The 25,400-nt window shown below is 30.7% G+C and overlaps 2 protein-coding genes and 1 pseudogene across 2 annotated transcripts; 2 read left to right on the top strand and 1 right to left on the bottom strand.

Annotated features, from left to right (window-relative positions):
- The first annotated feature begins 1,636 nt into the window (after positions 1-1,636).
- Positions 1,637-13,710, top strand: LOC113391007 (zinc finger protein 724-like). The gene is made up of 2 exons (XM_026626994.1): positions 1,637-2,299; positions 13,630-13,710. Exons 1-2 carry the CDS (start codon positions 1,637-1,639, stop codon positions 13,708-13,710), a joined length of 744 nt encoding a protein of 247 aa, XP_026482779.1.
- Positions 13,711-17,225: 3,515 nt separating this feature from the next.
- On the top strand, positions 17,226-20,958 carry LOC113390993 (annotated as a pseudogene).
- A 764-nt stretch (positions 20,959-21,722) lies between these two features.
- LOC113391008 (3'(2'),5'-bisphosphate nucleotidase 1-like) lies at positions 21,723-24,833 on the bottom strand. The gene is made up of 8 exons (XM_026626995.1): positions 24,778-24,833; positions 24,617-24,700; positions 24,412-24,535; positions 24,234-24,353; positions 24,032-24,170; positions 22,541-22,706; positions 22,373-22,478; positions 21,723-21,989 (listed from the first exon to the last, which is right to left on the bottom strand). The coding sequence occupies exons 1-8, from the start codon at positions 24,822-24,824 to the stop codon at positions 21,723-21,725; spliced, it is 1,053 nt and encodes a 350-aa protein (XP_026482780.1). The 5' UTR covers positions 24,825-24,833.
- Between the last annotated feature and the right edge of the window lie 567 nt (positions 24,834-25,400).

A 25,400-nucleotide genomic window follows, 5' to 3' on the forward strand; every position in this document is an offset into this window, starting at 1 on the left:
TATGGAGCAAAGAGTGCAAAAAATAGAAAGCGAGTTTTTGAGAGAACGGATCAACCGATTTGAATAGTTTAAAAAACATTCGATTTCTATTGATAGGGAGATGTGCTGATTAGTTTTTGGCAAAGGTAGGCCCAGAGGTTTCGGAGAACGAAAGAACTTTCTGCTTGTTTCAACAAAATAATTGATTTTGGAAAAAAAAATTTTTGTTTCTAATTTTTTTTTCAAAAATTTTTTTTGTAATTTTGGATTAAAAATTCAAAAAATCACCCAGGCTATGCACAGTCTAAGCGCCACTCTGGTACAAATGTTTACGCAATGCGTTTAGACTGTTTATGTACTGGAGCACTTTTCCAATTTTGTGAAAATTATTGAAAAATGTGAAAATGCCGCCAAGCTAAGCACAGTATAAGTGAAAATGTCGCACAGAATTATTTGCAAATGCGTTTAGACTGTGACTATGCGGGAGCACTTTTTCAATTTTGTGTAAATTTAGCAACTATTTTTTTTTTAATTTGATTCGAAATGAAATGACGATTGTTAATGTTATGGAGATGATAAATTGATTTATTTATAATTAACTTCCCGTGGAGCAAGTTATAGTAATCGCAAAAAATCGAAAATATTTTTTTTATATATCTTTACGTTTTAAAACCTTCTGAACATTTTGCCATGCCTTAGAAAAAATTGATGTATGTGTGTGTATGTGTGTGTGTGTGCGTGTATGTGTGTGTTCGGATACAAATTTTTGTCGACGATTTCGGGTACACGGATGAAGCGATTTGACTAATTCAAAAAACATTCGATTTGTATTGGTAAGAAGACGTGCTGATTAGTCTTGTGCAAAGGCAGGCCTAGCCGTTCCGAAGATATGGGGCAAAAAGGGCCAAAAACGGTAACTCAGTTTTTAAGAGAACAGAACGTCCGATTGGAATAATTCAAAAAACATTTTACTTGTATTAACAGGATGAAGATTTGATCAAATTTTCATAAAGATAGGTCTAGCGGTTTCGGAGATCTAGTAAAAAAAACTAAAAAATATAACATTTGGCGGTCAACAATAATCATTATGCATATCAAATTATCATATATTTTATAAAGATTTTAACAATAAGTATAAGTTTTGTTAACATTCCTATGGGTTCCGTACCAGTGTTTATCCGTTAGACGACGACGCGGCGCTTACGCGCTTCGATAAAGCTATGCCATAGTAGAAGGATTGGAAGGAAGAAATTTCTTAAAACGTTCTTACCAAAACTTGTAATAAGAACCATGTTTAACCGCTAGACTGCTACGCGGCGTAACGCGCATTGATATTTTGTTTCAAAAACAGCTACACAACGCGATTGCTTCGAAAAAAATCACACTTTTCAAAAAATTAAAGCATTTAAAAATTGCACCGTTAGTTATTATTTTATACCAACATTAACGAAAAAATATTCTTTTATATCTGAATGTTGGTGCCTCCATATTGTTTGACAACTTGATATTTGCTTGGTCGACACGTCAAAATGACGATCTGCTTCTAAAGTATTTTTAATACTAATTTTAGTATATATTTTTAATATAAAACACAACTAATTTTGTTTCAACTATGTAATGCCTAATTTAATTTATATAACGTGCATATATATTAAATATGTCGGAAGTAAAACCTTCAGTTTCTGAGCAAGTGGTTAAGATTGAATCAGTAGAATATTGTGTAGAAGAGATCCCAGTTGAAACCGCTGCGCCAAATCAAGAATTAGATAAATCTGAAAAGGATAAAGAAGAAGAATGTTTAGAAGAACCAATAATTGTCGAGAAATTCATGAAAACTGAACTAACAATAGATGAAGAAAAAAGACAGGATGTAAGCGACGATGAAGGACCTTACGAATGTCACAATTGCAAAAAAGTATTCACTGAATTTGATGAATTAGTTATTCATTCCCGGATGACTTGCCTTAAATCATATAAATGTACGTTTTGTGGAAAAACGTGTTCTCAATCGAGCCAATTGACAGTGCATCTCAGAACTCACACCGGAGAGCGCCCTTTTAAATGTGAGATTTGTGATAGAGCATTTGCTCTGTCCCATCATTTGAAACTTCATAAACTTATTCATTCTGGTGAACGCCCTTTTAAATGTGCAGTGTGCAATAAAGCGTATACACAATCGAGTCATTTAGCACGACATATGGTTGTTCATTCAGATGAGCTACCTTTTAAATGTGAAATATGTAATAAAACTTTTACTCAATCGGGCAGTTTAACAACGCACATGATTATTCATACTGGGACAAGACCTTTTAAATGTGAAGTATGTGGTAAAGCTTTTAATCAAACAAGTAATTTGACGAAACATAAAAAAACACATTATTTGTAAATTCATATTCATTATTGTTATTGTGTATATATATATATATATATATATATATATATATATATATGTGTGTATAGGGGTGGCTTAAATGCTTTCAAATTGATAAAAAAAAACTCTGAAATTTTTAGCTCTTAATATTAAATTTAAGATGATCCCGTACTCCAACCAAAGTTTCTTGATTCTCCTTTCTAAGTAAATATTTATTTTATAAAATATATAAAATTTTTGTTGTAAATTTTTTATTTATGATAAGCAAATACAATGTTATTCTCAAAATTTTGATTCACTTGTTGCTAAGTTATGGAGTTTTACTCGTGTTATTTCCATAAGAAACTATGGTTGGAGTGTGGCCTATCTTTTATACTATATGTAGTTAATATTAATAGCTAAAATTTTTAGAGAATTATTTTTATCAAAAAATATATATAAATCAAAATTTGAAAATTTTCATATTAAGGATAATATATAGGATAACCATAATATATATATATATATATATATATATATATATATATATATATATTTTTGCAAATATGAATACAAAGCACTCTTTTTGCTCTACTTATGAAACTAGATATAAGTGGCATGTTGCATAATCTTCGCAATACATGTAAATAATGGGCTTAATCAGTATTGAGATTTAGCTATTTATATAAAAATTGTAACTGATATTATTTAACTTATGATATAAATTTTCATTTTCTCTTACTCAATGCGATTTCCAACTGATATGATTAAAACAAACTTGTAGCAGGTATATGCAATTTAATTCAAACTTTAATTAATTTTTAAAACTCAACAATTTTCCATTAAGATTACAAACTCTATGGTCATTTAAAGTTTTCTTAAAAGAGCTAAATAATTTCTTATTTATATTTAATTACGAAAAAACACGTCCATTATTATTTGGTAAAAACTAATTAGCACGCATCTCAAATATCTTTAGAAATTTTCAAATTATTTCAGGATTCTTTTAATGAAAAATTTTCCATTTTCCTGTAATTTCTGATCACACAATAAATAGATAAGAGTGCATTGTGTTTATATTTCCAAAAAGAATATTCTTTCTATTTTAATTTTCTAATTAATAATTTTAATTTTCTTACCTATAAGCCGTCCTTTTTTCCATTTTTTTTTTTATTTCTAATTATTTAATTCTATGTTTTGCCTATATGGGACAACATATAAACAAAAAATTATATTTTGATATAATTAATGTAATTAAAATGTAATTTTAATATAATTAAATGTAATTTTAATATAATTAAATGTAATATTTTTAATTATTTTAAAATTAAAACAATTCAATTTATGGTTCCGTAAGTGAATTGAAAGCAAAGTACATATAGTAAAATATTAATATAGGATGAAAAAAGAAATACGAAAAAATTAAAAGATTTGTAAGTGGTAAATGCATTAGTTTACAAAATCTATTTTTTTGTTAAATATTAAATTTCACTTTCAATATAGTGAGGTATTTTAGTATAGTGAGTACATACTATACTATAATTTCAAAAAAGGTGGCTTTTAGCTCAAAAAATTAAAATTATAAATAATAATAACTAGAATAGAACGAATGTAAATGATGAATGTATACATGGTGTCCCAGAACTCAACGTCAAGACGAAATGGGGTGATAAAGCATTGATCGTATCATGAAGAATATTAGAGAAAAAAAATTGTATGTAGTTCGATAATTATGTACTTTTAAGTACAGCGTACAGCTGTGGTCAAGCTATGACAATTTTTCAGCTATTGTTGTTAATTTTAATTATTTTTATTTATTTTAACTTTTAAATCATAACCATAAATAGCATTTCAAAGATCAGAGTAAAAAATAATGACTGCTGCCCCAAGCTTTTAGGAATTAAGACTACTGGTTAATGTACCATGAATTTAAAATGTTCAAAATTAGTCAATTTTGAAAGATCCTTTCTTAAAATAAAATTATTAAAAGTCGTTGGCAAATTTCCTTAAAAGTTCGTGCATTTAAACAGAATTGTAATGTGCTAAAATACCTGATAGATTCATTTTTTTTTACTTTATTTGGCCTCGCTCTGAGCATTTAGCAACCTACAACATTTTTATTTATTTACATTCTATACTATTTATTTATTTCATATACAATCTATATATATCCTATACTATATTCTTTATTTTTCTTCTTCAATTTCTATCAATTATTTACTTCAATTTGACTCTTCATTTTTTCTCTTCAATTCTTGCTCTTTCATTTCAAATTTCTAATTCTATTCAACTCCTATATTGTTTGAAAAATGAAAATTTTTGCATTCCTCGACGTTTTGAAGGTTTATGCACATTTTGGCATACCTCAGAAAAAATGGATGTGTGTGTGTGTGTTTTGCGTGTCCGCATTTTTCTGTTCACGTTTTCGGGTACACGGATCAACCGATTTGAACTGTTCAGAAAACATTCGATTCCTATTGATAGGGAGATGTGCTTTTGGCAAAGGCAGGTCCAGCCGTTACGAAGATAAAGAGCAAAGAGTGCAAAAAATAGAAATCGAGTTTTTGAGAGAACGGAGCATCCGATTTGAATGATTTAAAAAAACATTCAATTCGTAATGATTGGGGAAAGTGGTTATTAGTTTTTGGCAAAGGCAGGCCCAGACATTTCGAAGATACAGAGATATACAAAAAATGGCAGTTTTTGAGAGAAATAAGCATCTTAATTGAATGATTCAAAAAACTCTGCTTGTGTTGACAAAACAATTGCTTTTGGAAAAAAATGTATCATTTCAGTTTTTTTTGTATATCGAAAATAATTCGGATTTCAATTTTAATTATGGCTAAAGTTTTAAAGCTCACTTATATACTTTAAATGAATATTTTTGACTATGTGATTCAGTTCATATAATTCTTATAAATATTAGACAATGTTACAGTATTTATAATAATCTATCTAAAAACATTTAATATTCCTCGAACATTTCGTTACGGTACGGGAAGTTTCGGCAATTTGCCTTGTCACGATGCGCCATACACCACTTACTCCTAATTCAACTCAGTTATTCGAATTCTATAATTTCTATTCTTACTCCTAATTTTTATTCAAATTCTACTTAACAAATTCAATTCTATTTATTTAAATTAACTATATACAGTAAATCCTCGCTTTACGCGGCCAGTGCGTAATAAATAAAAACGTACCGTGCAGTATGGAGACCGTGCAATAAAAAACTCGTATTTAACATACAATTCAGGCTAATTCGTAGTGCATTCTATGGAAGCTTACATAGTGCAGTATAGGAACCGCGCTATGAGAGACTCAGAGTTAGTACAAATTGCACCTTTTTCATCGTGCTGTATGGAGACCAAGAAATACAACTTGAAGTAGGAATAATACGAACGAAATGACATGTATGACATTGACACCTTATTCAAAAATTGGCGCGACGCAGTAGTCAGGTCAAACGTGTTCTTAGGCAGCTATTATATCAGGCATGTCTAAAAGATGAAAGTCGATAGCAAAACTTACATTAATACCCTTTTGATATCAAGTTCCTATAATCACTCATAGGTTGCGCAAGGAACTTATGGGCTGTTGAACAAAAACCGTGTAATAGGAAGTCCGTGTAGTCGGCAGGATGTCAGATTTTTAGCTCCGCGTAGTATGGGAACCATATGGGAACCGAGTACCCAGACTACCGTGTAAACCGAGGGTTGACTGTATATAATTATAAGTGAATGACAGGACACGATATCTGCTAACGCATTTCGCTTACTAAAAGTTGAAATCTTTGTTCAACGCGCAAGCTCATTGGTGAGACAAAAACTTTATTTTTGATGAAAAATACTATAAATAACAAAAAGGTTATTCTTTGGGAACCACTATAACCGAAAAATGGTTACAATTGGACCACAGTTCAAGATTTTCCTTAAAAGCTTATAACTTTCTAAATTTTGAGAATGTTTGTTCTAATATTTTTCGTGATAGTTACGATCAATATTAACATCTTGTTTCGGTTTACAGTTGAGCGTTGGAACATTAGATATTAATCTAAAATGATAATTATTAATATAGTGTATAAGAAATCGAAAGAGGAAGATTTTTATATTATTTATTAATTAGATAATTTAATGAAACGAAGACTGTACTTTCTGCAACCACAAATGATATTATTAGACTCATGTTTTCTAGCTTCTTTTTCGTTTATTTGAATACTTTATCAAATAATGATTGTCGAGGTGATTTTATAAATTGAGTCTGTATAAAATATTATCCATCTCTCTACTATTTTAGGTACAATATTTATATTAATTTTATATTGATGACGATCTTAATAAATGACATTTAAATTTAACTAAATTATGAACAATTTATTCTTTACCGTATTAGTATTTCATAATTATAAGCAATATTTTATCAGGTTTTTAATTTTTTTTTTGGTGTATGTGTAAATTGAATCGACATGTAAATTCTGAAATTTACATACAATACATAATCGACAAACATATATAAAAATAAAAGTTTTTAAAAACAATGTACAACAGTTTTTATATATTTCATTTTTTTTACTAGAGCCAATTTATTTAGATTCGTACTCAAACGGTTGAACAACCTTTTTATATTTAGTATATGAATACCAAGATATGTATTTACATAATTCATCAAATCAATCCTTTACTTTATATCACAAATATACATGCTTGAGATAAATCACTACTATCTCACATTGTTCTTCCCTGAATCGGGTTGGAGTTTCAGCGAAGTTCACCTGCTTGAGATAAATCAATACTATCTCACACTATTCTTTCCTGAATCGAGTTGGAGTTTCAGGAAAGTTTACCTGCTTGAGATAAATTAATACTAACTCACTATTTTTCCCTGAATCAGGTCGGAGTTTCAGTGAAGTTTACTCTGCTTGAGGTAAATCAAAACTATCTCACCGGGTTGATTTTCAGTTCAACTGCTTGGAATAAATTAATACTACCTCACACTATTTTTTCCTGAATCGAGTTGGAGTTTCACTGAAGTTCACCTGCTTGAGATAAATTAATACTATCTCACACTATTCTTCCCTGAATCGGATTGGAGTTTCAGCGAAGTTCACCTGCTTGAGATATATCAATACTATCTTACACTATTCTTCCCAGAATCGAGTTGGATTTTTTATATTAACTATTTGTTAAATTCACATTCGGAATGGCGCTGGGCTCAGGTTTTCTCCATTTTCCAACGTGTTCCAGAAGATTGATTTGAATAATATTTGCAGTACTAGAAGAAAAAACAGTAGGCTTTCAAATAACGTTGATTAGAAAGTAATCCAGCTATATCTAGTATTCGAAAACATCAACTGAAAAGTTATTTTATACTTTTTAGCTAATAAGAAATTATTATTTGGCCAATGTGAAAAGAATCACGTAGATTTTTTATCAATATCTTTTATGGTTACGCAAAAAGTGAGTTTGAAAAAGTGAAATCTCGGCCATAAGATGAGATACAAAGTTGAAAAACTGGTATATTGGATTGTTTCAAAAGACATTTAAAATAGCATACAAATCATTTAAATACCAGAGTGGAGCCGATTCTGTAAGGCTATGCGTCCATACCCTTTGTTAAACTAAAATTAAATATTTATGCTGCTAAAATACTTCTGAATTTTTGTCATGATAAAGTTGTTATTATGATTATTATTATTATTATAGTTGATTTTTTTATCTTCGCTACCTAAATAATAAAACTCACAAATAATTATCAATTGCTTGAACAAAATTCTTATTGTTAAAATATTCAATAATTTGTGTACTGAAATCTTATAATTTAAAAACACTTATAAAATTGTTAAACAAAGCACCTATTTCATATCGTATCATTAATACCTAAAAATTTGTAAAACGAAATACTTATTGATTTATTATGTGAAAATACTTATAATTTGTTAAAAAAAGAAAAAAATTATAATGTGAAGACACATAAAATTGTTAAACAAAATAGTTAGATTCATAATTGCGGGCTAAAAAGTGGACGAATTTTTTTTCACTTCTCTGCGATTTACAAAGAAACGGCTTGGCTGATCGTCGCGCAAAGCTGACAAACAATAGTCCTCATCAAGATACATCGAATGGCTTTTATAAAAACATAAAGTTCTCCTTCGAGAAGTTAATAAATAAATAAAAAAATAATGAATTAAATTATATAAAATTCGTAAAATATTGAAATGAAATTTATTAACTTTCCGTTGGGTATATAGTAATCGTAAAAAATCTTAAATGAATTTGTTCATATAAATTTATATAATTGCTTTATAAGATTTTAGAAAAAAAAGTTGTATGCGTGTGTGTGTGTATTCATCGACAGTTTCGGGAACACAGATCAATCGATTTGAATGATTCAAAAAAATTCGATTAATTGATAAGGAGAAGTGCTGTATAGTTTATGGACAAGGTAGGTTCAGGCGTTTCGATTATACGAAGCAAAAAGTGTCGTATTTTTGTAGATGGTAATCCGACTGTTGATTCTTTTATGGTTACTTGATTATTAGAAATTATCTACTAAGGCTGACTTATTATTAACTTACCGAAGGAGCACTTTGTTTGAAAATTTAGAGTTTTTTGCAATGTTATAACAAAAATTATGCGTATGTCCAATGATCATTTTTCACCACCAAGTTTTATTTTTATAACTTTTTTCTTCTGGATCTTCATAACCGCTGTACCTGCCTTCCCAAAACTCGCTTAATTCATTAATTTCGTCAATATGAGTAAAATGCCAAAAATGGTAATTCAGTTTTTCTCTGCCGCCTTAGGCCTTTTTAATTAAATATTTTTTTTAAATTATTTAGATATAATTTTTAACTTTGCGTAAGGAAGTTATATTAATCGCAAATGAATCAAAAATGATATTTTTTCTTATCTTCACGTTTCAAGGCCTTCTGAACATTTTAGTATACCTCAAAATGTGCCTGTGTGTATGTAATGTATGTATGTTCGATTCCCATGGTTTCTGATTAGTTTTTTGCTAAGGCTGGTCCAGCCGTTTCGATTATACGAAGCAAAAAGTGTCGTATTTTTGTAGATGGTAATCCGACTGTTGATTCTTTTATGGTTACTTGATTATTAGAAATTATCTACTAAGGCTGACTTATTATTAACTTACCGAAGGAGCACTTTGTTTGAAAATTTAGAGTTTTTTGCAATGTTATAACAAAAATTATGCGTATGTCCAATGATCATTTTTCACCACCAAGTTTTATTTTTATAACTTTTTTCTTCTGGATCTTCATAACCGCTGTACCTGCCTTCCCAAAACTCGCTTAATTCATTAATTTCGTCAATATGAGTAAAATGTTTTTTGAATCATTCAAATCGGACGCTCTATTCTCTCAAAACCGAATTTTCATTTTTTGGCACTTTTGTCTCGTATCTTTGAAATTGCCGAACCTGCCTTCGCCAAAAACTAATCAGCACGTCTCCCTATCAGTAGGAATCGAACGCTTCTTGAATCATACAAATCGGCTGATCGTGCTCTAGAAACCGTGGACGAAAATTAGTATTCGTCCTAATAACATACATTCATATTACTTATATCCAAACGCACACGCACACAAACATCCATTTTTTTAAGCCACAAAGGGTTAGGAACCTTTGAAACGTAAAGATATGCAAAAAAAATCGATTTTTTTGCGACTACTATAACTTACCCCCGCGAGAAGCTAAAAATGAAAACAAAATTTGTACTGATTATTAAAATTTTTGTGAAAAAATCTTATAATTTTATGTGCAAATGTTCATTGATCACTTTTTACCCATCAAATGGCACTTTTTAGATCACCAAAAATGCACACTCACTTTACCATCGCAAAAAATTTAGTCAATTCTTCATTCGTTGCACAAGTAAAATGTGTTTTGAACTTTTCAATCGAATAGATAATGATGGGGATCTCTAAAAAATTAAATAGCTATTTTTTATCGTTGTGCCCCCTATTCCGAAATGGGTAAACTGTCCTTACCAAAAACTGATCAGCACATCTTCCCGACAATTGAATTATTCAATCTGTTGATTCGTCTCAAAAGCGTCGACAAAAAAATTAACCGGAAATACACATGCATACATCAATTTTTCTTAAGGTATTCCAAATGTTAAAAAGGTTTTGAAACGTAAATATTTATAAACAATTGGCTTATGTTCATTTTTCGAATAACTCGCCCGTGAAGGAATGCGAATTGGTGTCAAATATGATCAATAATGAACCTAAGCACGCCAAATTGTCAGATATTTTGATAATATAGGTTTAGTTTTATCAATTCAATATTTTCAAATCTCATTTTTTTCTGTTTTCAAAAAATTGAAAGTTTTTTTAACTTCCCGTAGGGCAAGTTATAGTAATCGCAAAAAAATCGAAAATGAAAATGTTTAATATCTTTTACGTTTCAGAGGTTTCTGAACATTTTGGCATACCTTAGAAAAAATGGATGTATGTGTGTGTGTGTGTGTGTGTGTGTATGTATGTATGTATGTATGTATGTATGTATGTATGTATGTATGTATGTGCGTGTGTGTATGTATGTGCGGATACAAATTTCGTCGACGATTTCGGGAACACGGATCAACCGATTTGAATAATTCAAAAAACATTCGATTCGTATTAATAAGGAGACGTGCTGATTAGTTTTTGGCGAAAGCAGGTCTAGCCGTTCCAAAGATACGGGGCAAAAAGTGCCGAAAACGGTAACTCAGTTTTTAAGAGAACGGAGCGTCCGATTTGAATATTTCAAAAAACATTTTACTTGTATTGACAAGATAAAGAATTGATCAAATTTTCATGAAGGCAGGTCTAACGGTTTCGGAGATCTGATAAAAAAAGTAAAAAAAAATGCCATTTGGCGGTCAAAAATGATCATTAGACATATGCACATCAAATTATCAAATATTTTATAGAGATTTTAACAATAAGTATAAATTTTTTTTACATTTCTATGGGTTCCGTACCAATGTTTACGCGTTAGACGGCGACGCGGCGCTTACGGGCTTTGATATTTCGTCTTTATGCAGTTAAAGCAGTACGATGCTCTGAAAAAAAGTTTAGATCTTCCAAAATATGTCAAAATAAAATAAAACATTTTTTTTAAAAAAAAAAAATAAAAAAATTTTTTTTTTTTCAAAAAAAGTAATTTTTGTCCAATATATAGTTTCTCAAAAATCTTATTTTTTCAAAGTAAATTTTTTCAAAAATCTTAATCGTTTTTAAAAAAAAAATTTTGGTACGGGAAGTTCCAGCAATTTGCCTTAAGGCACGATGCCTTAATTGCCTTAAGACAGAATTCCACTTACAGCTAGTTTAAGATTTTAATTATCGGTATCGGTTCGAGCAATTTACCCTAAGATACGATGCTTTGCACCACTGGTTATAATAATATCATTATTCTGACGACTTGTGAAAGAAATAAATAATTTTTACAACCTTTGTAATTTCTGGGAGGTAATCATAGACCTTATATACATGTATACAGTAAACCCTCGCTTTACGCGGCAAGTGCGTACCGTGCAGTATAGGAACCGTGCTATAAGAAACTCGTATTTAACATACAATTCAGGCTAATTCGTAGTGTGTTCTATGGAACCTTACATAGTGCAGTATGGGAACCGTGTTATGAGAGACTCAGAGTTGGTACAAATCGCACCATTTTTATCGCGTTGTATGGAGACCAAGAAATACAACTTTAAGTAGGAGAAATACGGACAAAATGACGTGTAGGACATTGACACCTTATTCAAAAAATTGGCGCGACGCAGTAGTCAGCTCAAACGTGTTCTTAGGCGGCTATTATACAATCAGGCATGTCTAAAAGAATAAAAGCCGATAACAAAATTTACATCAATACCCTTTTGCATAACGAACTTATGGCTGTTGACCAAATACCGCGTAATAAGAAGTCCGTGTAGTCGGAGGGATGTCGGATATTTAGATCCGTGTAGTATGGGAACCGTGCACCCAGAGTGCCGTGTAAAGCGAGGGCCTACTGTATACCCTTCTTTTAATATGATAAGGTCTATGGAGGTAATGCAAGTCATAGATAACAAAGATGCAAGCTTAGATAAAAGAAGAGTATTTGCTATGTGCGTGACTGTAGCGCCGTAATAAATATGAACTAATTGCGGCTATCAGTGTGTGGTTTTCATGGGTTTTATAGTTTGTTAAAGAAAAAGATATTAAATAATTGTTATAAATATAATAAACAAGATACAGTAATAATGTGAACGCTGAATGTTTATTGAAATTATTAAATATACTTCAACGTACTCAAAACATAATTAAGTATAATGATTAATCAATAAAAAAATGCAGTAAACATTTTTACAGTTAAGTGCCTCAAAGCTTATGTCATAATCTCGGAATAGTTCTTAATAAAAACAATATAATAATGATAAACATATTTTATCAATAGAATAAGTAAATAATAAATTAATTTACTCATTTTTTTATTATTTTTGGTCAAACTAAAGACTTACAATAGACATTATTATAAAGACATGATTTGATTCCATCATCCATCAAATAAAATTGCAGAAAAAAAACTACATTACTTTTCGAGGCTTGTAAATTGAAATATTGTTGGCAAGTAGATAGGACTCAATACCTCGTCCGATTTTTTCCTCTAATGAAATGTTCACTGCAAATGCGATCATAGGGCTTGGGAACCCACGGCGGTGATCCATCAATACTACAAATATATATTTTGCATTATTTCAGCATTGTATTAATAAAACTGTTTGCAAAATAAACATTTTAGCGCTATGTGATAACTTTTATTTTTCTTTTAATCATAAAATTACAATTTTATATAATAAAATGTAATTAATATATAGATAATCGTTATACATAATCAATATACAATATATAAATATATATTTTTCATTATTTCAGCCTTGCATTAATTACATTTTTGCAAAACAATTTTTCTAGTAAGCATTAAACAACAATAATATAACAATTTATTGACTTATAATTTTGCTTTTTGCTAAACATAACAATTTTACAACTATTCATAATACTCCGAATTGTATTTTATAACAATAAGGTTATGATACTTACTTTAATCTTCTAACCACAGCGATCCACTTTTCCCGTTGATTTTATTTCCACTTAGCTGTAGAAAATGTATAGAATTTGCAGTCACTTTTTCTGCTAGTATTTCTACAACCCACTATACAACAGCTTTGGTGGCTCATTTTTAATTATCCTATTTAAATTTGAAATAAACAAATATTTTATGTGTTTTCATTTAAAATTTCTGTTATAATAGCCAACTTTAATGCTCGAAGTAGCCACTACGAACGCTTCGGTCGATTTGACTTCCCCTTCCATGCCTTCGCACCATAGATAAGTAAACATAATGCTTCGCACATAGCCTATATAAATGCATGCATAGATAAGTAAACGCCTATATAGATGCATGCATAGATAAAAGAAGAGTATATAGATCGCTCTCTCGGGCCATATTTCGTTGCCACGTTTTTCGGTCAAAACTGTCAATTTGTCCGGGTTAGTTCCCTCTCCCAATGTAGATGGCGCCAGCGTCGACCATGGGTGCGAATATAAAATGCTGAAGAAATGCACCAATATTATATAGACCGTTTGAATTCAAAATTTTTTTTTAAATTAAAAAACCAAAATTGAATATAAAAAAGCGTATAATTTCAACAATAACATGTTACATTATACTATTACAATACATATTTATAAGATATGCAATTTGCATAAATGTATATATTATATATTTGTATATATACACATATATAATGTGTACTGTAATATAAATATAAATATAAATATATATATATATATATATATATATATATATATATATATATATGTACATATGGTTGTTCAATGTCTTGTGTGGACAGGGTGGTGTGTCCAAGCCTCGCTTTCTTGTATTCAAAAATAGCCCAATTGCAGCACTGCAAAATGAAATGGCCATTTCATATCACACACTATTCTTCTCTGAATTGAGATTGAGTTTTAGCTCACAGACCTGCCCTAAGGCACAGACTCCTATTATGTGTGTGTGTGTTTTCATGTCAAAAAACTATCTAAATTATATTTTTTTTCTAAATCGCTAGAAAATTTAAATATAATTTAGACATTATCTATACCATATAACTAAAGTATTGAGAATTGATCCGAATAATAAATACCAACAAAAGAGATAGAGAGTTACTAAAACTCTCTTCATGTGCTCAAAAGTTAACTTAAAATCCCAGCAACAACAATTCAAAAGGTCATAAATTTATATTGCAATCAAAAAGAGAAACATATTCGAAAATAAGGAATAACATTTATGCCTAAGATATTCTTGTAAATTAACTCTGTTTATATTCATCTTGGTACTCAATCAAATAATGATAAGTTACATTAAATCTATGTATAGTCTCTATCTGAAAACCTTTTCTGCACATTGCGTTAATCTGCTTTTAAATGTTGATCAAAATATCATTATCATCATTATCACAAAGAAAAAAAAATCATTATGTTCTCATAACAGTAACTGGCAAAAGTTCAAGAAAGTTATATGCAAACACATTTGCCAATAAATTAAAGGACAAAACCAAAATTACTTTTATATGAAAAGCATATCAACAGCTTACTAAAATAAATTACTATATGGGGATGTCATTTGCAAACTATTCTGCTGTTATCCGGTAAATTATTGTACAATTCATGATCTATATACTTCTCGACATCTGTTAAATGTATTATCACCAATAATAAACAGAAATAAACTGTTTAGCAAAATATACTCCATGAAGTAGCCACTTATTTACAATTTCTACATTTGCTAAAACATTTAACAACTTCATTATTTATTACTATAGATTTATAAAAAAAAAACACATTCATTAAACAATCACAAAAAATATGAACATTGCGTACAGTTCAAGTATCAACTATTTTATTTGAAAAAGACAAGAGCATGATCAGAAAATAAACTTTCTCTACCATTCGCCAGTTCCTGAAAACCAACAATATGATCGTTTTTACAGTCGTTAAAGAATGCAGATGATAATGATATTTCATCAAACATCAGAATACAGTTTTTGCTATTCACATATTTTTTCTGTGCCATAGCTAAACCCAATGTTTGGAAAAGGGTCTCATTAATACCACTATACAAAGGAATTGCTGAGAGCAACTTTCTCAATGTTTGAGGAGCAGGCAAAACAAATATTTTTCTCCAAAAGTAATAACCTCTTAGAGAAATTTATGCAGAGTTAAAGCAAGAATTTTATCATCAAGTGTAAATTTTCTTCCTTTTCGCTTCTTTGTATGTTCTCTTAGTTGACTTAATATAAAATTACGAGCCCTCTTATTTAATGTTGCTGGGAGATAAGCAAAATTGTCAGCACATTTGACACTTTCTTGTAACTTCTGCCGCAATATTTTTTTTGTATATTTATCCTTCTGACTTCTTTTCTCAACACATTTGTTATATGGTATAAATTTTGTTTTTTGCATATCTGGTCTCTGCAGTGCTTGTATCTTGAGTTAAGAACCTCTGCTGAAAAAAAATTATCTAGAATCATTTGCTACGAACTTAATTTGTAGTATGAAAAATTTTAAATAACTCACCTTTCAGGGACGGTTTTCCATCTTCAGTTTTGCCAGAACAATACAAAAAAGTGTTATAAAAAGAATACTTTTTAATAACATACCTTCCAGAAAGGGATTTAGTAAGATGGGTGTCTTGTATTTATAACCTTAAAATTCCTAGCATTGATACTGTTAAATGTCTCAGTTATTGAGCTACAATAAAAAATTATATCAGAAGTTCTAGTAATAGATGCGAGTATTTTGTTGTATACATATTGATAAAACTTATTCACCTAGTTCTCACCATCAGTGCTCAGCCCGGGCTCCAGTTATTTTACTAATCATTTTACATATTACGTCATTTTCTGCAGGAAATACACCATTTTCGCATATTTGTTGATGTTCCGCATTATTGTATACCGCACTTTGACATGATATTTGTTATAAACTTTTAACAAACATTTGACACTTTGACACTAAAATATTATTCCGCCATATTAGATTCTCGAATATTTTCTTTAGCCCGTTTTGTAGCGCTACCAGCGCTCCAAACGAGGGAGAGGGAACTAAAAACGAGATTACAGATGTTTGTTCCGTGATTACCGGCCATGCCGAGGCATGTATCATACATGCCTCGGTACTAGCAAAGTACAGAAGTCGTGGCAGAAATTACATAATTCTACTTACATTTTTGTTCAATAAAACTATCATTTTTCTGTTTACATCATACAAAAAAATTATATAAAAATGCATAGTGCTGACAAGTTAGTTGTATAATGTTAGTGCCAAATCTCTAGTGCTGTGTACACTTCTCTATATGTAACTAACCAACGTAATATCCACTGATGATGACATTAAATTGAATGTCGAAACGTTTGGAAATAAAAATTATTTTATAAATCTTTGGCTTTTCTTTGTTTGATGTATCGCCCTCAAGAACTCACTCATATATTTCAACATCAAAATTAACTACTAAATCATATATATATATATATAAGCATAGATAAGTAAACATAATTTAGGTAATATAAGTAATATAATTTAGGCTCTATTCTTCTTTTATCTATGAATTTAGGTTTTATGCATATACTCTTCTTTATGCTACTCTTTATGATACTCTTCTTTTATCTATGGTTTTATGTTTTGTTGGCTATCGTTGCGACACTACTCGGGCGTCGGCCATAGCTTAAAGATTTCATTTTACGCGGTTTCATATCCCAGGAATTGTTTGCTACGGCAAACGTCATCGGCTTTATTGAATGGTTGATTTTATAGTTTCTTAGTAATTGTCAAATGTTAGAAAAATAAAATTTGTTTCGATTAAGCGTTGAACAACATATTTTTTAACTTAGGTAATGTGTTTGAACTCTGTTTAATTATGGAATTCGTTATAACGAATATAAGTTTTTACGAATGAATGACATGAATCCATGCTGATCAAACAAAATTTCGTTTAAATACATTGGTAATTTTTTGAAATCATTTATATATTATTTGCATGAATGTTGCATTATTATAATAAATTAAGTTTATGATTTATATAAATAAATTAAGTTTATTATTTTGTATGAATTAACGCAGTTTGCAATTAATTTTGAGGTAATTGTTTATATATGAAACTAAAAATTAAGTTTCATTAACATTATGTTATATATTAAAAATAATATGATAAACACTGATATTTAAACAGTGATATTTTTTTATTTTATGGCAGGTAAGAGTAATTCAAAAAGAAATAAATAAAGGACACTTTACACAACTTATTTGTGTAATCGAAAAAAAAGACCAAAATGTCTGATTCAGAAGAAAGTCATTACTCTGACTCAGGTTCAGAAGTGGGCAGTGTCGAATCTAATCATTCAAAAAGGAAAAAGAGGTCAAGATCAATCTCTAGATCGATTTCAAGAAGTAGATCTCGTTCAAGATCATCTCATTCAAATTCAGGCTCAGGTTCTGATGTGGAACATAATAGGAATGGAAACCGTGATGATGAGGCTAGGGAAGCATCCGGTGATGAAGAAGTAGCGGATGAACAAGAACCTGAAGGAGAAGATTTAGATTCAGAAGAATATGATGAAGAAGAGGAAGAGGATGAAGATGATGATAGACCTCGAAAGAAAAAAAGAAGGATAGATTTAGTGGATTTATTATAGACGAAGCTGAAGTGGATGATGAAGTTGATGAAGATGATGAGTGGGAAAGGAGCTCAAGAAATGGGTATTGTTGGGAATGAAGTTGATGAATTAGGTCCTACAGCCCGTGAGATTGAAGGAAGGCGACGAGGAACTAATTTGTGGGATTCACAGAAAGAGGACGAGATTGAAGAATATTTGAAGAAGAAATATGCTGATGAAACACTTGCGGTTCGTTCTTTTGGTGACGGAGGTGAGGAAATGTCTGATGAAATAACTCAGCAAACTCTTCTGCCAGGAATTAAAGATCCCAATTTATGGATGGTTAAATGTCGAATTGGCGAAGAAAAGGCTACAGTTTTATTACTTATGCGTAAGTTTATTGCCTACCAAAATAGTGATGCACCATTGCAGATAAAATCTGTAATTGCTCCAGAAGGAGTAAAAGGTTACATTTACATAGAATCTTATAACAGACTCATGTAAAAGCAGCTATCGATAATGTTGGGAATTTGAGAATGGGCACTTGGAAACAAGAAATGGTTCCTATTAAAGAAATGACGGATGTCTTGAGAGTTGTCAGAGAGCAAACAGGATTGAAACCTAAGCAGTGGGTTAGACTAAAGCGAGGGTTGTATAAGGATGACATAGCACAGGTGGACTATATAGATTTGGCTCAGAACAATGTGCATTTGAAATTATTGCCTAGGATTGATTATACTAGATTGCGAGGTGCTCTACGTACTGTGCAAAGTGATTCAGAGGCTGCAAAACGAAAAAGAAAAGAAGGCCGGTTGCAAAACCTTTTGATCCTGAAGCTATTAGAGCTATTGGTGGTGAAGTTACATCAGATGGTGATTTTTTAATATTTGAAGGAAATCGTTTTTCACGAAAAGGTTTTATGTTTAAAAATTTTACAATGTCTGCGATTCTTGCTGAAGGTGTTAAGCCTACACTTTCTGAATTGGAGCGATTTGAAGAGCAACCCGAGGGTATTGATATTGAATTAGCAGCTCCTTCTAAAGATGATCCCAACAGTTTGCACTCATTTTCCATGGGCGATAATGTTGAGGTGGCTGTGGGTGACTTGGAGAACTTACCATGTAAAATTATTGCTATCGATGGTTCTATGATTACAGTTCTACCAAAACATTCTGAACTAACGGATCCCTTAATTTTCAAAGCTAATGAATTAAGAAAGTTTTTTAAAACAGGTGATCATGTGAAAGTTTTGGCTGGTCGTTATGAAGGGGAAACAGGGCTTATAGTTCGTGTGGATACTACAAGGGTTGTTTTGGTATCTGATTTGACAATGCATGAATTAGAAGTTCTTCCAAGAGATTTACAGCTGTGCTCAGATATGGCTACTGGTGTTGATTCATTAGGGCAGTTTCAATGGGGTGATTTAGTGCAGTTAGATGCTATGAATGTAGGAGTAATTGTTCGATTAGAAAGAGAAAACTTTCATGTATTAGGAATGAATGGAAAATTGATGGAATGCAAACCGCAAGCTCTACAAAAACGAAAAGAAAATCGTTTTACAGTTGCATTAGATACTGATCAAAATAGCATATCAAGAGAGACATAGTGAAGGTGTGTGATGGCCCACATGCTGGTCGAGATGGTGAAATAAAACATTTGTACAGAAATTATGTTTTTCTATATTCAAGAATGTATTTAGATAATGGTGGTATTTTTGTATGCAAAACAAGACATGTACAATTAGCAGGTGGAGCACGTCATAGTAATGCAAATGCAACAGGATTGAATGGCTTAGGTTTTATGTCACCTAGAATACAGTCTCCAATGCATCCATCTGGAAGAGGTGGCGGAGGGGGTGGTCGCGGAAGAGGGCGTGGAGGTGCTAATAGGGTCACTAGAGACCGGGATATAATTGGTACAACTATTAAAATTACTGGTGGACCTTATAAGGGCAATGTTGGAATTGTCAAAGATGCAACTGAAAGTACTGCTCGTGTTGAATTGCATGCTTCATGTCAGACCATATCAGTCGATAGAGGACACATTGCAAAAGTTGGAGCACCTGCAAAGGAAGGTGGATTTTCCACATATGGCCGTACACCTGGTCGCACACCTGCTTATGGCTTTCAAACTCCACAATATAATAGAGAAGGTCGTACACCAATGCTTGGTTCATATACTCCTGTATACAACTCTGGATCTCGAACTCCCCACTATGGTTCTATGACACCTTCACACGATGGAAGTCAAACACCTGGACAAGGAGCATGGGATGCTAATATTACAAATACACCTGCTCGAAGTAATGATTTTGAATCTTCTTATTTGGACGAGAGTTCTCCCAGTCCTTTCAATCCTAATACTCCAGGCGTATATCAATCAGGTCCTTATACTCCCCAAACACCAGGATCAATCATGTATGGATCTGATAGTTATAGTCCATATCAACCAAGCCCAAGCCCTTCAGGGTATCAAGCCAGCACGTATATGGGCACACCCTCACCGACATCATACTCACCTGGTACCCCAGCAGGTGCACCGCAATCACCATATAATCCACAAACTCCTGGAGCTAGTTTGGATTCACTTTCTGGGTCTGACTGGCATACAACAGATATTGAGGTTCGCATTAGCGATAGTCATCCAGACAGAGGACTAGCTAATCAAACTGGTGTCATCAAAGGGTTACAAGGAGGAATGTGCACAGTGTTTTTGCCAGCTGAAGATCGTTCTGTGAATATAGAATGTGATCATTTAGAACCAGTTCAACCTGCAATTAATGATTATGTCAAGGTTATAATGGGCGTACATCGTGAATCGGTAGGGATATTGTTGTCATCTGATGGTCCTGATGGAGTTATCAGAATGAAAGACCAAGTAGAAATGTTGCAGTTGCGTTTTCTTTGTAAAATGTATCGTCAATAGATTATCACATATTATTTGTAAAAAACTGAGTGATGAAATAAAAAAAAAAAAAAAAATTATACTAGTATTTATGTATTATTTTTATTTGAATTTATATATTTTTTATTTAGTCTGCAATGTTTTAGGATGTTCACTATGACCATGAACTTGATCATTACACAAAGTTTCATTAAAATTATCAAGAAATTACTCACAATTTACCTAAAACTATCTATAGAAAAATTGAAAATGTATTGAAAAATACAAATTAAAACTAAACTGAAGTATTAATAAAATTGATGATTTTGAAAGAAATATTTTTAAATCATTTCTTTTGGACATGCTCTTTCTGAAATCTGAAAATTCCTTCATTGGTAGTAATTGAGATGATCAAAAATAGATTTTGCACAAATATTTGAAATAGTATTAATTAAATTTAATTAGTTTTAATACAGGGTAAAAGAGCAAAAACCATATGCATTACAAAAAATTTTCAGATTGAGCATTTGATGTAAGTTATTAATAATTAGTAATCTCAAAGGCCATTTGAAATTCATTCAATTCAATTTTAATTTATTTTGATCTATACTGTTCTGGTTTAATAACTTGAAAAATATGTTTAAGAAAAAAACAACCTGCAATCTTAAAACAATGAGAATGTTAATGGATTGTCAAGATTCAATCATTTTTGATAACAGTAAACGTATATTGAAACAAAATATTCAACAAAATTTGCATAGTATATATATATAATATATATATTAGTATTTATTATATTACATCATTATTAGCTAATATTCATTAACTTAGATTTTATTTCCTGGGACATTTTATTGATAAGATCGGTGTGGTTCAAACAAGGTGCTGTAGCAATTACACCCTTAGAGTTAGGATATTGAACATCTTTGTCATAAACATATTTGTTCCCGAAAACATCAGTCAGCATTCCTCCTGCTATTTCTAATATAGCTTCAGGTGCGCAGGTATCCCATTTCTTACACCCTGGACTAGCAAATACATACGCATTTGCGCTTCCATCAAGTAACTGTATGACCTAGTAAATATAAAAGAGCATAAAATGTATTAAATATATTCAAGTTACAACCAAAATGCAAGAAATTTTTGAATGTGTGTTGAAATAAATCTTTTACATAACAAGAAAAAAAAGTTTGTGGACTATATGACCTTTATACTAATAAATCTTACATATGTCTTTGAATTAGAATATTTCTTTCACCTAAAACCTTATTGATTCAGGTTTTAATCATAATGGCTAATATCATTATTATCAAGTCAACATCAGTGTTAAAGCTTAATTTAATTCCATTGTGCAATTGCAATATTGAAAAAAGTTTTTAGCTTCGTATCATTGAAATTTCATATAAATACAGAAATATGTGATAAAAAATAAAAAACACAATATGTATTAAAATCTACCTTAAATCCTGCACCTCCGACATGTAAGACTTTGTCTGGTTGTAATTCGTTTATTGCTGCTATCACATTAGAGTCAGTGTGAGACCGTGAAGTGGTAATTACTAATCTGAAAAAAAAAACTGTAAATGTGTCTATCGTTATAAGCATGAAAGTCTGAAGGTGATATACCTGTTCTGTAGACGATTGCTTAAAGTAATGCCACTGAAGCCTATTCCTCTCAAACCCCAAATTGTGCGACCTTTGCTATTCTCAAAAAATGGTTGATGAATCACTCCTCCAATAGCTTTACCGTCAACTGCTATTCCTATTAGTACTGTTACATTATCCAAATTACCTTTAATGAAACAATCATAATACTGTTATTTCTTTAGTATTTAATATGGCAGTAACCTTCTACCTTCAAAAATTTATTATATTCAAATCTTATAAATCATCCTATTTGCTGTATAGTAAATATCAATTAAAATACTTGAATTATTTTGGAGAGGATTCTGAATCAAGAAAGTGACAAAATCGCCATCGAAGAAAATTGAAAACATTTATATTGTAAAAAAGAAAAAAGGGAGAACGAAAAGCTAAGGTTGAACAAATAAACAAACAAACAAACAAAATGTAAACTATACTAAAAAACACAAAAAAATGTTCACAACTATGAAACACAGGTAAAATATAAACTTGTATATATATTATATATATATTTTTTTTCTTCGTGGAAAAAACTGTTTCAACAATGTGGCATTTTGTGGTTATGTAATTGCAATACAACCCTTAATTTTAATTTTTACACAAATTAAATCTAAGTTTAATTCTGACCGCCTCAGGAACTTGATATATCAGATTAATTTCTCTAATTGCAAACTTTTTTATATCGGAGAAACTAGCCAAAACCTGAGTAAACGCCTTCACAAACATAAAAATAACAAAAAATCCGAAGCAATTTAAGACGATGTTAACTGAGCACATTAAATTAAACCATAATATACTTTTTTCAATTCTAAAATTTTACATTTTGAAGAGAACATAATTAAAAAAAAATTCGCTGAGGGGTTGTTTTTACAATTATATAACGAGACTAACACATGGTTCCTTAATAGCATGTCAAAATTTCTTAAAAAATGACAAGATCCCATCGCTTTTTAAATTTCCCGTAAATGTGAATACATGCTAAAAAACTGCTTTAAGAAAAAATGTTACATTTCTATCTTAAACTCCAAACAATAAATACATAGTTTCGACAACTTGTTAAGTTATCATGGTTATTAGTGTTTTTCTGATGTTAAAAAATATATATTTTATCAATGTGCACATACTCATACCATGGATTAATAATGGTTTCATGTTATATTAGGATACAAAATTGTAAGTGTTTTATTATTATTATTGTTTTTCTGCATATTATTTATTTAGTTTTAATTTTTATAGTTAAATTGATTACCACTGAATGAAGGCTAAGATGCTAGCCAAAACATATGGATTTTAAACTTTTAAAAACTCTCATACTATTTTTATTGATGTTACACCCGACTTTTTAACACGATTTAAACATATATATATATATATATATATATATATATATATATATTATTATTATTATTATTATTATTATTATTAAACACAATGTATATGTATTTATAAATGAACGTGCAATTAATATTTTACCTTTTGTAAATTCTTGAGTGCCATCCAGTGGATCAACCCATACTACTATATCCTTTTCTTGAATTGAGGAATGTTCTGGCAGGCACTTTCTTTCTAAAACATCCTGAGCGCCTGTTGTCACTATCCATTCTTCAGGTATCTGTAAAACATACCTCTATAAATATTGTTTTTTATAAGAATGAAGTTAATTAAGACATCTTACATTCAAGTTTAATTGACCCTCTTCTCCTATAACAGTCAGATCAGGAAATGATTTCAATAATGATGCCATTATACACCTTTGTGCTGAACGATCAGCCTCTGTTTGTGGATCATCTTTACCCTAGATAATGTAAAATATACAACTAAAAAGAAAACAATAGATATGAATAAAATTATACCTTATGTACGACTCCTAATTCTCCTGCTTTTAACACATTTCTGATTAATGTGCCAGCCATGTCAGCTATTGCAACTGAATGGGCCAAAACCCTCAACAAAACAGGGTGATTTTCATGAGACATTCTGTAAATTGTAAATTTAATCAGGTGCAATATTTACTGAAAATTTATTTATTAATGAGTATAGTGAAAAAATTAAACGTACAGAATTCTGGTCGAATATTCTAGAGCCAAAAATTTATTTACTTTACTCTTAGATCTTAAAATCTTATAAACGAATGGCATCATTCTAAAAGAATATAAATTATTTAAATACCTGATATCTAGACTTGAGTATTAATTCATAAATATTCCACGTTTATTTACTTTGGGCTTATGATATTATTCACCTGCGACAGTATCAAACCGTTCATTAACTTGTGGATTACTTCTCGAACGACCAGTTTTCCGTTTACGATTTCACCAAATGCGACCACATTTCAGCAAAGGTAATTTGACAAGTGACAGATCACCAGCGGCATGGGTAACAAGTATAAGTTAAGTAATGGTAACAATCAAACAGTACAGACCACGTGATCGTCGGTTTGCGCCTTGGACTTATACCATGTGCGTTGCCAAGGATACAAAGATTTCGACAGGGTCGAAGCAGGCGATGCAGATGAGTATATGGTACAGTGAGTGGTGCGTTGACGACATACGAGTTTCCGTAACAAGCAATTTTTTTATATAAATACTTTGAAATGCCATTAATTCCCAAAGCTCTGTGGTTTTTCTTAAAGTTTTTTTGTCTTTTCAAAATAAATTTACTAACTAGTGGGGTGTATGGCATCGTGCCTTAAGGCAAATTGCAGGAACTTCCCGTACCGTAACGAAATGTTCGAGGAATACTGAATGTTTTCAAATAGATTATTATTAATATTGTAACATAAAAATCAGAAATTTTATTTATATTATTTATTAATTTTATTTTTATTATTATTTGCTTCTAT

The sequence above is a fragment of the Ctenocephalides felis genome, unplaced genomic scaffold (genome assembly GCF_003426905.1).
Source record: "Ctenocephalides felis isolate EL2017-DRISC unplaced genomic scaffold, ASM342690v1 CF-g0.4_SCAFFOLD_03725, whole genome shotgun sequence".
Lineage (NCBI taxonomy): Eukaryota > Metazoa > Arthropoda > Insecta > Siphonaptera > Pulicidae > Ctenocephalides > Ctenocephalides felis.

What these genes read in the sequence shown, in the direction of transcription:
- LOC113391007 (XM_026626994.1), top strand. Translation starts at nt 1,637, where the DNA reads ATGTCGGAAGTAAAACCTTCAGTTTCTGAGCAAGTGGTTAAGATTGAA. An exon ending in CAAGACCTTTTAAATGTGAA is followed by an intron (nt 2,300 to 13,629) that starts GTATGTGGTAAA and finishes CTGTTATAATAG; the next exon opens with CCAACTTTAATGCTCGAAGT.
- LOC113391008 (XM_026626995.1), bottom strand. Translation starts at nt 24,824, where the DNA reads ATGAACGGTTTGATACTGTCGCAGGTGAATAATATCATAAGCCCAAA. An exon ending in GAATATTCGACCAGAATTCT is followed by an intron (nt 24,536 to 24,616) that starts GTACGTTTAATT and finishes TACAATTTACAG; the next exon opens with AATGTCTCATGAAAATCACC. An exon ending in TCGGAGGTGCAGGATTTAAG is followed by an intron (nt 21,990 to 22,372) that starts GTAGATTTTAAT and finishes TATATTTACTAG; the next exon opens with GTCATACAGTTACTTGATGG.